The sequence below is a fragment of the Dysidea avara genome, chromosome 2 (genome assembly GCF_963678975.1).
Source record: "Dysidea avara chromosome 2, odDysAvar1.4, whole genome shotgun sequence".
NCBI classification, from domain to species: Eukaryota; Metazoa; Porifera; class Demospongiae; order Dictyoceratida; family Dysideidae; genus Dysidea; species Dysidea avara.
The window spans coordinates 25,359,940-25,371,065 of record NC_089273.1 but is presented as its reverse complement, the minus strand read 5'-3'; the positions used below and the strand labels follow the sequence as shown (position 1 = coordinate 25,371,065).

At 37.0% G+C, this 11,126-nt stretch overlaps 1 protein-coding gene across 1 annotated transcript; it reads right to left on the bottom strand.

Annotated features, from left to right (window-relative positions):
* Positions 1–7,605: 7,605 nt before the first annotated feature.
* Positions 7,606–10,790, bottom strand: LOC136246943 (P-selectin-like). The gene is made up of 9 exons (XM_066038548.1): positions 10,658–10,790; positions 9,809–10,534; positions 9,657–9,734; positions 9,390–9,551; positions 9,148–9,336; positions 8,916–9,089; positions 8,635–8,814; positions 8,093–8,274; positions 7,606–7,811 (listed from the first exon to the last, which is right to left on the bottom strand). Exons 2-8 carry the CDS (start codon positions 10,530–10,532, stop codon positions 8,099–8,101), a joined length of 1,683 nt encoding a protein of 560 aa, XP_065894620.1. The 5' UTR covers positions 10,533–10,534; positions 10,658–10,790; the 3' UTR covers positions 7,606–7,811; positions 8,093–8,098.
* Between the last annotated feature and the right edge of the window lie 336 nt (positions 10,791–11,126).

Genomic DNA, 11,126 nt, shown 5'->3' with positions numbered 1-11,126 from the left:
ATTATTAAAGTTAGAGTCACTGAATGACTTTGTGCTTCAAAAGTATTAACATACTATGGTAAATCAATTCTCTAAGTTTGAATCAAATATAGCTATATTGTATTAAGCTTGTGTGTTGTAAGATTTCCATGTACTTCATTAGAGTGTGGATTTCCAGTCAGTTTTCAATGTTAATGCTGTCCTACCGCTAGTGAAGAATAGGCTAACATCAGCATCAGGGGATTTTTAGAGGGGCTGCAACACTAAGTTACCTGCTACAGGTCTGGAATATGGCAACACTGCCCTGAGACATTAAATATTTTTATGGTTCGAAAACTCAACAGTTAAGTTGTTATTGTTTCATGGACAATTAATTTTATATATGCAATAGTGAACTAATTAGAACACAGTTAGCCAGTGAGGCTATAGTTACACTTGAACACAGAGATCCCAGTAACAATAATTAAGAACTTGTCAACAATCACCAACTACCATAAGCGGATTTAAGGGGGGCTTTTGCCCTTCTGGTCCCTCTCTTGTCATTCTTGAACTTACAGGACTATTTTGACACCCAAACAAACTAGGAATGTATTGAAATACAGAAGCCTGGTGGGAAAATAGAACAACAGTTACTTTTTAGTACTAACTGTACATACACTGCGAAGGCATTAATTTTGTACAAAGATTGAGACTCTAATAGAGCAGTCGCTACTTTAATAGAACAGTCACAGTTCTAATGTCATCAATTGTGAATTATATAACTAGGCCTGCATCAAATATGCCAGCATAATAAAAAGCATAATTATAATAATAGGCTAGAGTGCTATGCCACTAACATACTATCATTAGGTGGATATTTCAAACTATGGAGCTTAATTCCAAGAAAATAGTCCCTAATCCTTAATAGCGCTGTGAGTGAAACAGCAGTAGAGCACTCAAATGCATTGTACATAGCTCCTTAGATCGATACACTCTAATAGAACAGCCAGCTTGTAGTGAAGTACTCTAATAGAGTATTCACTGATTAAAATGCTCCAAGATAACTGTAAGAAATTTTGCTAAAGGTGGGCATGCATTTATAAGGGATAATTTTTCACAAATACAGCAACTTCGATTCTATGCTGGAATGTAAAACATGAAATTGTAAAGATGTAATTACTACGCATGCTGTATGTCAAATTCAACAGTTGATTTACAGAATCGTAGATTGCACAGCCAGTCAGATACTTAGTACGAATTTGAAAATATCTGGCCGCCTATCATTGGTTGGTTTTCATGCAAATCTCATTCAGAACTTTGTACAACTGACGAACAACATGCAAAACAAGTGTTTACCACGAACTGGCAAGTTCAACAAAACAAAAATTGTTTGCCCATATTTACGAATATTCCAACTAAGAATCAACCGCAATGTTAACATTACAAGAATTCTCAATGGGCATGGAAAGACAGTGTTACTCTCCATGAACAGGTAAACAATAAAACTACAGTAAGTGAATTAGAGGCTAAAATATTGCTTTATATATTTTAACATTATATTGCAATGTTTTATGGTCAATTGTTGTTTCCTTCTAGATTGATTATTATCTTGAAAAAGCCACAGTTTCACATGTGTGTGATAGAGGAAAGCACTATAATTAATATCGTCCCTATAATGCTGGCATTATGCTTGATGCTTTGAGTCACCTATTATACTTTAAATTATGCTGGCATAATTGGCTGGGGCCTAGAATAACCGAGTACTGGGGTAAATGTATTAGCTGTGCACACTAAAAGAAGGGTATACCTACTGATTAAAGATCCAGAAGATGCAAAGGATAATGATAGTTAAACACCTAATAATACACCCACAGTATAATCCAGTGCACTGTATTTACTTGGTTGAATGCCTTCAATAGTAGCCACACTTGAGCTGTGCCACAATTGATGCTATACAATTATGAGCTTAAACAATGCCACTGAATATCAAGTAGTAGTGGTTGAGATTGAATTGTTGCCACAATTTTTGAAATAAGGTAATAAATGTTTTGGTATTTACCTAGTATATCAATCTTCATTTTGCTACACCTATGTAGCAGTGGCATAGAATATGTAGCAGTGGCATAGAATATGTAGCAGTGGCATAGAATATGCAAACAAGTCCAGTTTTAGCTCAGTGGTGAACATTTCTAGAGCTACGTACAGATAAATTATTTGTCAAGTATAAACATACAGTTATACATATACATAGGTACATACAAAAGTATAATAGTCTATAGGGATGTGTGTATGTGTGTGTATGTGTGTGTGTGTGTGTGTGTGTGTGTGTGTGTGTGTGCGTGTGCGTGTGTGTATGTGTGTGTGTGTGTGTGTGCGTGTGTGTGTGTGTGTGTGCGTGTGTGTATGTGTGTGTGTGTGTGTGCGCGCGCGTGTGTTACATAGTGTACATGCAAACATAATGTATAAGCCATTACAATGATGTTGACAATCTATTAGAATTCTTTATAGAAGTCATACATGTACCTCTAAGCTTTTCTAGCTGGCGGACCATTTATAGCAATGCACCAGTCCGATCTTGGCTGGACACTTGTCCCTTCACCATCAAATGCAAACTGACCAGCCATCATATACCCATCATAGTCTGTGCCATTGTCATTAATGTGAACTGGAACTGATATTGCTCCTGATGGAACTTTACCTATTTCAATGACTGGCCAATTTGTTTTCATGCCATGCAAGCCTCTGACAATTGTTCTACTATCTCCTTGCCATTCTCCATCTTTATTAAAAACTGCAAACACACTGATCCAGCCACTTATTGATGGAGTTCCGCTACCACTAGAAAAATCACAAATCCTTTTCCAGAACTTGAAATTTCCTGCTCCACTTTTTGTCTTGACGAACTCGTCAAGCACGCCAGTCAGTAATTTGTGCCATTTCTTCATGTCACCACTTTGATTGTCAAATTCCAACAATCTGTCAACTTTCTGACGTAATAATTTCCAGTCAGCAACAGAACCAAGGAGAGTAACTGATGGTAACCCACAGCAGAGTTCAACGCTATACTGGAAATATGCCTTAAGGGTAGCCATCATGGTCACAGAAGCCACAATACGATCATTTTCAGTTGTGCTTGTGAAGTTTGGTAGGATCCATTCAGCGATAGTTGGGTCTTTGATGTTTTCGACAATCTGTTCGTCAACCATCCTCTTAGCAAGATCACCAAAGTCGGTGGTATACAATGTACCGAGTGCCACAATGGTCAATTGTTTTTTCCCCTTAAAGTCAACAAACTTGTCACGCAATGACTCAGCATTCTTCATCACATACAAGGAAAACTGAGTGAGGATAGCTTGCCACACATCATCAGGTCGCCACACAAGATCATGATGTTGATTATACGCTATAGTAGCGACATCCACTAATCCTTTCGATGTTGCGTACACAGGCAGATCACGTGGAGCTGAAAACTGAACGTAATGACACCCAGACACTTCATTCAGTAGGCGAGTTTGAAGATCGCCACTACCAGTGATTTCATTCTCTTTGATGCTTTCTTCAAGGGTTACTTGACGCTGCTTAACTTTCTCAGCTGTGACACCCTTCGTGACAAAGATACGCAAGAGATCGTCAGCCGTTTCTGCTACTGAAGTGTTGTTCCCCATTTTTCGTCAGTTTAATAACTTTCGTTTCAGAATGACTAGGGCGAGTAGGCGTATCCATCGGTGAATACCCTGATTCAATTAGTGACGTCACTAACGTATTAATGATAATTAATTTTGTGGTCAACTATTAACGATTCTGTGACTTTATGTCCCGCTATAATATGTTTGATAGTCAGTCTCTTGTGTGGACTCAGATATGTATAAAGCCTGAACTTACATGGCGTATCACCCCGCTTTTTGGCACTTCACTGTGGCTACAGTCACTCACTACTGGCCGAGAAAATGTTTCCATTGCAAATCTGACAATGGATTTCAAACATTCATAGGTGAGTACTAGTGCTCCCCTGAAGTGTTAACTGTGTGTATCAGCATTGAAACCGCGTCATGTCAACTGGGTCACTGATCATCCAGGTCTGACCTGCTTTACAGATTTATACAGTAACTATTTGGGTCTGGATCAGGTGCAAATGACTCAACAAGTTGAAAAATGTGGAAGTGTATTAATGCGTCATAGTCTAGTCCTTGTGAGCCATATCTACGGGAATGTGTGATACTGTTTGTAAGCATACATGGAGCCATGCTAATTTATCAGTATGGCGGTGCATGTGCTAGCTGAAATTTGTATGCATATACAATACCACACCCACAGGTGGTTACAGGAAATGTATCTTTCAAACTTAGTGGAACCACACCCACTGAATGGTCATTAATTATACTTTACCTGTTTAGTTTTCATATCAGTACCCTTGTACTTACAGTAGCACTCTAATCAAGCATCACATACGTAGCTCTTGGTGCATGCCTCAGTTCACATCCATGTCCCAGATTGCTATCCGGGTCAGCAGGTAATCTGGGTCAGCAGTGCTAGTTTCAATTCTGATGTGCACATTGGAAGCTCCCAACACGTTGTGAGCTTCCCTTGTGTTGGTGTTTGGTCGTATTGCTTTTGTCAGTCCATTCTTCTGAATGGCTGATGCTAGCAATGTGGCCCTCCTGTGTGGTAGAGACCAGTTTGGACAGGGGTGGGAGTTACAATCTTCCTTGACCTAGAAGGGCACATAGAGCTGAGAGAGCCTATTGTCCCAATTTAAGAATATCCTTGTGGGAAACCATCTTCACTGCTGATGGAGTACCACATTGTATGCTGCCACTTGGAATGTTTAGTGTTTAGAGATCGCCAGGTGTGTCATTTCATTATAGCTGAAAACGAAGGGTAATAGCCTCTTCACTTCTCAGTAATTGATGGTTGGGACACACATTAATTTTATGGCATGTCTTTCTTTACACGTAGTTTGTGTTGGTTCACCAGTCATAATAATGTAAATGTAAACAAACAACTGTCAGAAGAAACACTAGAAGTTAGTCAATAGTGCAAGTTCATGTGCCCCTTAAAGGTCTAGGTGCAATTGGTTCCACAGAGCATGGTAACTACACCTCCTTAATGATTTATCACAAGGGATACCTCCACCAGAGCCCTACTTGAGATCAGCAGCAAGATCAAAATACTCTAATAAAGCAGTCACCCTACTACAACAGCCATGCTAACAACAAAGCGATCTTCTGTTATATGAAACTCACAAAGATTTCATCCAGAAATTGGGCTCCATGCAAATGCTGATATAAGCAAGGCGGCTGAAATTATACCATCCTAAGACAATATAATTATTATGCAAATGTTTTTTTGTTAGGCATATGTACTGTATAGCACCTAACAAAATAATAGTATGCTTCTTTACTCCAAAAATATAAATGCATGTACCTAACAATCGTACTACATAATGTAGTATTACATTTGCCATTGATTTGATATTATACTACGATGAAAACATTGTTGTGTGATTTTTGCGAAGGTCACATTGTGTTGAAGATAGGCCTGCACCAATTATGCCAACATATAGCCTGGCAAAAAAAAAAAAAAAACACTGAACACAAGCCAGGATAATTAATACAATTTTTGTATCAGAGGAGCTGCAACTCTGCAAGTTGTACAAGAACCAGATGGGATGACAAACTAAGTATCAAGATAACAGTCACCACTCTAGTGGATGCAATTATTTTTCTAAGAACATATATTTGGGACTTATGTAATAGGGCACAACTGAGCATAATAATTGTAGCCTAGTACAGAATATTTGGAGCATTGCTCAAAATCATAATAGACCCATGCCAGGTCTAATAAAAGGTCCATTTACTATAAGTGCTCTGAGAAGAAGTGTTACAAGTATATTATATGCATATTCAGGTTGTATGGTGAGAATATGGATCAGTCTATTAATTTTTGTTATGTACTGTTGTACATACTTTTTCTCTCCAGCAATTCATTTATTTCCTATCTACCTCCATTATCTGAACTCATTTGGTCCTACATAGATGTGTTTGGATAACTGAAAAGTTTGGATAACAAAGTCCATACATTTATATACAGAGCTAGCTCAGTACTCTTAGACTATTTTACTTTAGGAAAATACTCTAATAGAACAGTTACTTTCACAGTTCAGATAACAGAATATTTGGATAATCGATGGCTGGATAAGAGGGGCCACTGTATTATTCTTTATGTTTTTGCTCAGAACTATCCATTTTGCTCAGCTTTAACCAACTGCAAAGCTGTGAATTCCACTCTCTAAAGACTGCTTTATTAGAGTATTTCAATCTTCACTTGCTCTTGATTACTGGGATTTATTGTGCATAACTATTCGATTAGAGTATCTTTTTCAAGCAAAACATGCAAGTTTTTAATGCTTCGTATTGTTCACTTCAAAATTTTATTTTGCCAGCGTTTTGCTCGTTACTTTTTACCCACCTACTGGTATTATGTCACACAATAATACTTGAACTACTATGGAAATATGGCCTGTGAGCTTACCAGGAAGACTTTTAAAAATTCTTCCAGATGAGTTTCGTGATACATACGAAGATTCCATTTGTATGCATTAATCTTACCTTGAAAAATGTGGTTTGTGCCTATAGTCCCAATGCATAATTTTTATGCATGAGTTGACGGTGTCTTTACTAAAAGCAAGATTTTAATTTCAGTAATAGTCTTCACCACTAATTTCTTTCTATTATTGAAATACAATAACCTGCAATGTGATGATATTTGTGTTTCTATGATTGATGTATCACATTTTGACATTTTTAACACAATTCCCTACCTTGAGTACCTCCCAAAGCATTGACTGTATCAGTTGCAATAGTTAACTTCAAAGTTTTCTACCATTTTATAAATGGCTACATTTGTTGTGGGGTAGAAGGTATTGAACAGGTATGTTGCCAAAGTTGGTTTTTGTCTACAGAAGTATAGTTAAATGTCACTACCAAAAAGTTTGACTTTGGTTGATACTAACATTGAACATGATCATCAGTGTAAGTTATTTACTTATTCAAGGCCTTGTCTGTAGTACTAATAGAGCTCTGGCTGTATTGATTGCTGGAATCTGCTAGTGCAGCGCTGATCAGCACAATTTAACTTGCTGGCCCATAAAATTTATGCATCCCTTCTATTTCTTTGTCCAAGTTTGCATATCACAATACCATGGCTAGGGTATCACAATAAACTTTAGGTATCTATACTATACCCATTATACAATCTACATGACATCGATAACCAGGTCAATGTGCTTATACAATTTGGCCTTTTCGTAGTTTAGCAATTAAGATGCAAACTTTATTATATAATAGGATCCTATGCAAAAAGTGTGATTCAAATCAACTGAAAATGTGACTCCAAATCACCAACTATCTGGTTATATTTCAATATCAATACTTATGATGATACCAATGTTTGGAGTATAACATTATATAAATGTTTGGCATCACAATACCGGGTAGCATCAATAGTATTGCACAGCTGTGCACCCAAGCTGGTTCTACAAGACCTTATCATGCACACAACTACCATGTGATAATACACAATTCTCAGAAAGTAATTTAATTCCATGCTGGCCCAAGTATTGTAGTTCGCATGCAAATAATGTTACAGTATAATAATATGTAATTAATAGATACTAATGGCATTGTTACAAATAAAAATTCCATTGATTGGTGATGATCATTGTGTTATATCTTACTGTTACATCATTACAAAAACTAAAAATATTATAGCATAAAATGAATATTATATATGTTTTTAACTACACATTTATAACAGTTAATGAAAGTGAATCTTATTTCATTGATGAGATAAACCTGTAGATAAACAGAAATAAGGGCAGTTAAGAGCTATACATTGATTTAGAAACAGAAGACATGCACTGCAGCTGGATAAAGTCGATCCTCTAGAATCATCTTTATGTAGCTATTGTTTCAGTTAAGTACAGTTATGTATTCTGCTAGAAGAAGTCAAGTACAGTTCATTGCAAAATGACACTGTGCTTGCTTTTAGTTTAAAAATTGGGTTAACGAAGAGGATCGACTTCATATCATGTTAAATACTGTGTGTCTTAAGAGCTAACAGCATCATGACTTACCAGTGATCATAGTGCCATACATTTTGGTGTTGGAGTTTGCCACACGCCATTAGTACAAGTTATAAAACTGTTGCCCTCAAGCTTGTAGTTGTTGAAGCAAGTTGGAAAGGCATACTTCACACCATCAGACAAGTCGAAGTATTGTACATTTGCATTTCTTATTCTCAATTTAGGACAGGAAGCTGTAGAAGGTAAACACACAGATAATAGAGATATGTAATGGACATCTGTAAAATGGCTTCATGCTGAATACAGATTCAGGCCATCAGTCTACTTTATATTAAACTGATTACATTGTATGCACTTGTGGTTTTCAGGCAGCCATTAAATTTTGCTTGTTTTATGCTACTAATCAAATGCTCTTTCTTAATAGATGTCAATTAAAAATAATTATATGCATGCCCTGTTCGTTTAATGAACAATATTAGGGTTCTTTTAATGGACCATGACGTAGTTATACCAAACGTATTAAGCATGGGAATTAACTGCATGTGGTATAAGATGGTTGTAATGTGTTGTTTATACACTAATTTACTGCTTACCATGGCATTGAGCACTGTGTGGAGATGGGCTCCATCCTCCATTTGAACAGGTGTACTCATCATAGAATTGTCCTTCATATCCATCATTGCAGGTGAACCTCATCTTGTAGTCTGCAACACTGTCCTTGTATTCCAAGTGATACTTGCCATTCTTCAATTTGAAATTTGTGTCACACAAAACTGTAAACACACAATAAACACAGTTAATGTATACCAGCTACATTATTGCTATATTTACATACACACATGTTTAGATATGGTATAAATAAGGTTGCACTTACTTCTACATTTTGGTACAGAGCCAGACCATTTTCCATTTTCACATGTGATTTGTCTTGGTCCTAGCAACTCAGCATTGCTGTTTGGAGTGAATGTCACTACAGTGCCACTTCGAAAAACTCCATTAGAAAAAGATGTGGTACCACAATCAATTGTCCCAGGATTACTACAAAATACTGAACAAAAATTATAATTATTAATAATAATAAGCTACGTAGTTATGCAAGCACTTACATTCTTTTGTTAAAAGACAAGTTGGTGGTGTTCCTTCCCATTCTCCATTTTCATCACATTTCCTCCCCCGGAATCCACTCAATGTATAGCCACTATTACATGTATATACTGCAAGAGAGTTCACTCTTCGTATTCCTGTTGTCTCCACTTTACCATTCATAATTCCTTCAGGTTCAGGGCATGTTATAGCTGCAGAAAAAGTTGTAATAATTTCACACAATGATCCCAGGACTGTTACATACCTTTGCAGGTTGGTGCTTCTTTTGTCCACTTCCCATCAATGCACAAAGACACTCTTACTCCATTAAGCATGTACCCATCATTGCAGGTATAAGTTGCTATCAAATTATTACTAACCCGAATGCTGACATCACCATTCTTTGGGGCTTGTGGTGTACTGCATGCTATAGTTAAACAAATTGTTAACACCTGACCAACCATACTAAATGTATATACTCCTCAACGTATATAAGAAAAGTATATCACAAATGCTTTACATACGTACATACCTGTATTTAATGATGAAGCTGGCGTAGGGGATGGTGATGTTGGCGGACTTGTGGTGCTTCCTGAACACTCATTATCACCTACAATAATGAAGCCATATAGTAACACTTTCTATTAGCAAATACATCTAACTATATCTGTTTGAGGTACACACCTGAAGAAATCTGCTCATTAACCCAACTTGAGTATCTGCACATATCAAGTGAACCAAATGTTTCAAAATCATTTTCTTCCTCTGCTGCACACTCCAGGCCAAACGTAGAAAGGCCAAATAGTGTATTATTGTTTATTGCCAATCCTACACTGTTATCTGAACATTGTGATTTGCTGAAGCAGAGCATCTGTGATCTTGAGAATTTTCCATCATGCTCTTTCCTACATTGATTTTTATTAACTCTCTTGAGTGGATACTCTAGGATTGATTGTCCATCTTCAGATAAGTCATGTTGTTTAAAGTCATTCATGCCATTTTTTTCTGAGCAGCTCTCTACCACCCTTAACTTAGAGATACTTTCTGAAGGGCAACTTGTCTTTATTAAGGCAATATCATGTTCCTTTGCTTCATTAGATGGGTCATAGTGTGGATGAACCAGGACTTCTGGTGTCCTTAGCCTTTCACCAAATGTCAGTCTGTTCCTCCTTGATAGTTCCAGATTGATGTTTACTCTTGTGGAGGCACCATCAACAGAACATCTGTCGAAACATCTGGCAGCAGTTACAACCCAACCATCAGCCACATAAGCTCCTAGACATCTGTCAGTTGTTCCATCACAGCCAATTCTCACCATCACCATCCAGGATGGGTAGGTGGCAACAGTACCAGTGTAAGACAAAGCAACTGATAGTAATAAGGTAGTGAAAAATCTTCCATTAGTCATTGCTAGAAGAAGTTTTAAAATGATGTACGTACTTGCTATATTTACTATACACATGCATGCACACATACATATCATGCATCCAGCAAACAAGTACAGTGCAGCTACAGCTAGACAACAAAACTAACTTTGAAGATGTTATCTGACAGAGATCTAGTTCCGGTTACTTCTTCTCCTTCAAATGTCTTTACCTTCAGTACTTCTAGAAATTTATAGTTCTCTGTAGCCAGAAGCCATGTAGCTGGTTAATTTAATGATCACATATGTTGTAATAACATCAGCTGACCCAATGACATCAAATCAGGAAATAGGTATGGCTTCACAATTAACACATGTACAGTTTCATCTAGATATGACTTCTTTATACTATATGATTGCCTCTGATCTAAGAACAGGGTGTAGGTGATTTTAATAGTGTATCTCATTTCTTACAATTCATTATGTGACTGAATTTTTTATTAAAACAGCTTGTGTACATGCAGGTGGTTTAAAGTCAATGGTATAAAGACAACAAATTGTGAAAGGCTGGGATTTTTACTACTTTGTAATGCTTCGTGCAATTTTAAATCAGACCAGGAAACATTCTTGAGAAAGGCA

Bases quoted from the DNA above. Each gene is read 5' to 3' on its own strand.
- LOC136246943 (XM_066038548.1), bottom strand. From the start codon at position 10,532: ATGACTAATGGAAGATTTTTCACTACCTTATTACTATCAGTTGCTTTG. The intron at 9,735-9,808 runs GTGTGTACCTCA...TCATTATTGTAG, and splicing joins TAATGAGCAGATTTCTTCAG to GTGATAATGAGTGTTCAGGA. The intron at 8,815-8,915 runs GTAAGTGCAACC...GTGTGTTTACAG, and splicing joins CTCTGTACCAAAATGTAGAA to TTTTGTGTGACACAAATTTC.